At 40.9% G+C, this 2,245-nt stretch overlaps 1 protein-coding gene across 1 annotated transcript in view; it reads right to left on the bottom strand.

The window, feature by feature from the left end:
• The window catches only part of PIGB (phosphatidylinositol glycan anchor biosynthesis, class B), a 28,974-nt gene that overhangs the window by 6,505 nt on the left and 20,224 nt on the right, over positions 1 to 2,245 (bottom strand). The window contains exon 7 of the mRNA XM_012658025.1: positions 405 to 418. Coding sequence (XP_012513479.1) covers positions 405 to 418 — 14 coding nt within the window. The remainder of the gene's footprint in view (positions 1 to 404; positions 419 to 2,245) is intronic.

Raw genomic sequence — 2,245 nt, 5'->3', positions numbered from 1 at the left:
AATGAGGGTACTGGGCACAGATGGAGGTATCAAGTAGAATTTTATGTCGCTATTTTGTTAAGAAAATAAAACTTTATTTTCATCTTCCATCGAAGTCAATAGATGATACCTAAACCAAAAATCTCTAAGTGGCATTATAAGCATTTTATTTAGAGATATGGAGATAAATACCACAATAACCAACTAAAAGAATGTTCAAGTAATTGCTTTTGGGGAGTGAGAGCAGGGGGACTAATGATTTTTCAAACAACTCCTCAAATGACTGTTGAAATAATGCACATGTGCAATTTTGATAAAAAGACTAGAATATGGAAAAACTAAGTGGACCAATCAGAGAGGAGCAAGTCTGTATTTGCCATGGTGGTAAAAACACATTAAGCAGACACTCAACCCAGAATCGGTACCAAGTGCTAGAAACCTATCAGCACAAATGACAGAGGTTCAATCTAAGAATTTCCGCGTTGCTAAACCAATAGCACTTTTCTTTTACAGATAAGTAAACTGAGGCACATTATATAGTTCACTAAAGATCAGAGCCAATCACAGAAGGTATGTTTTCTAGAATTAAGTCCTATTTTATAGGACTAAGGGAAATTAAAATTAGGCAACAGAAATTATTGTAGATTGAAAATATGGCTGCAATTATTCCTCTTCCTGTGTCCCATGCGTTATGAGGCTTGTGTTTATTTCCTCATCTCTTGAATCTGGCCTGGCCTTGCGGTTCGTTTTGACCAAAAGAATGTGGTGGAAGTGACAGTGTGCAAATTCCAAGCCTGGGTCTCAAAGGTCCTTGCATACTTCTGCTCCCTGCCTTGGAACCCTGCCTTCCACCAAGGGAACAAGCCCCAGCCAGCTTTTTGGAGAATGAGAAAACAGAGAAGAGCTGAGGTGCCTTGGCCTTTAGCCAGATGAACCCCAAACATGTGAGAGCACAGCCTAAGTCAATAGAGCTGCCTACCCAATCTGCTGCGGATCACATTTGCATAAGTGAGCTCAGCAGAGATAAGAACTGCCCAGCTGAACTGTAGACTTGTAAGTAACAATAATGAATGGAGTTTTAAGGTACCAAAGGTTTTCTGTTTTGTTTTTGAGAGACAAGGTCTTTCCTCTGTTGCCCAGGCTGGAGTGTAGTAGCATCATCATAGCTGACAGTAGCCTCAAACTCCTAGGCTCAAGCCATCCTCCTGTTTCAGTCTTCCAGTAGCTGGGACTATAGGCATGAGTCACCATGCCTGGCTAATTTTTAAAAAAATTTTTGTAGAGCCAGTCTCGCTATGTTGCTCAGGCTGGTCTCAAACTCCTGGCCTCAAGTGATCCTCCTGCCGTGGCCTCCCAAAGTGCTGAGATTACAAACATGAGCCACCTGGCCTAACCAAGCCTCTAAAGTTTTGAGGTGGCCTCTTACACAGCAATGGCTGACAGAATTGTCATGTTTAGATAAAATCAGGTTAAAATAGTCCCATAAGAACAGAATATAAGGCTGAGATTTGAGGTGTAATACAACTCAAAATTTCAGGTAGTTAGGAAAAACTCAAACTGGGTCACTTAAAACATCAAGAACTCCAAAGACAATTGTCTGACAATGTTCCTGAATGTCCAAAGACTTCTGTCTAGGTGAGCCCACTCCTTAATCGATCCTATTGATTCTTAATTGAACCTCTTAGCATTAAAGAGCTCTGACTCTCGGTGGAAGTACAAATCTCCTAGGAATCTTTTGGCCCACTCAAGAATCTTCTTTTCTGGAGTGGGGGGACAAGGGCAACATACGTAACCTAAACATCTGTACCCCTATAATATGCTGAAATAAAAAAAAAAAAAGAATCTTCTTTTCTGGAGGAAAAGATTACATCCTGTGAAGAGATCAGGGGGCTTTCTAGGTCTCAGTCCTTTAGGGATCCTTCTGAGTAGACACTGGGGGGAAGAAGGGGTGATTCTTGTCCATTAGAACGGACTCTCTTTGCCCCTGATCAGCATTTTATTTTAATCTTTGAGACTCGGAACAGGTCCTGGTTACAGGGATCCTGCCACTTAAAGATTCCATCTTTTAGAACAGGAATGAGGACTCAGACAACCCAATCTTTCTCTAAATAAAGAAATAGGGCCACAGAGGAAAAATGCTGGAAAATCCGGATTATGAGAATGGAAATCAAACCCAGTTCCAAACCACACACACAGAAACACACTAATACTGTTTGTCCTCTGGTACTCTGGCAGTGCTTGATTTAATTATAACTTATACTCAAGT

The sequence above is a fragment of the Propithecus coquereli genome, unplaced genomic scaffold (genome assembly GCF_000956105.1).
Source record: "Propithecus coquereli isolate 6110/MARCELLA unplaced genomic scaffold, Pcoq_1.0 Scaffold57, whole genome shotgun sequence".
NCBI lineage: Eukaryota > Metazoa > Chordata > Mammalia > Primates > Indriidae > Propithecus > Propithecus coquereli.
This window is presented reverse-complemented; position numbering and strand designations above follow the sequence as displayed.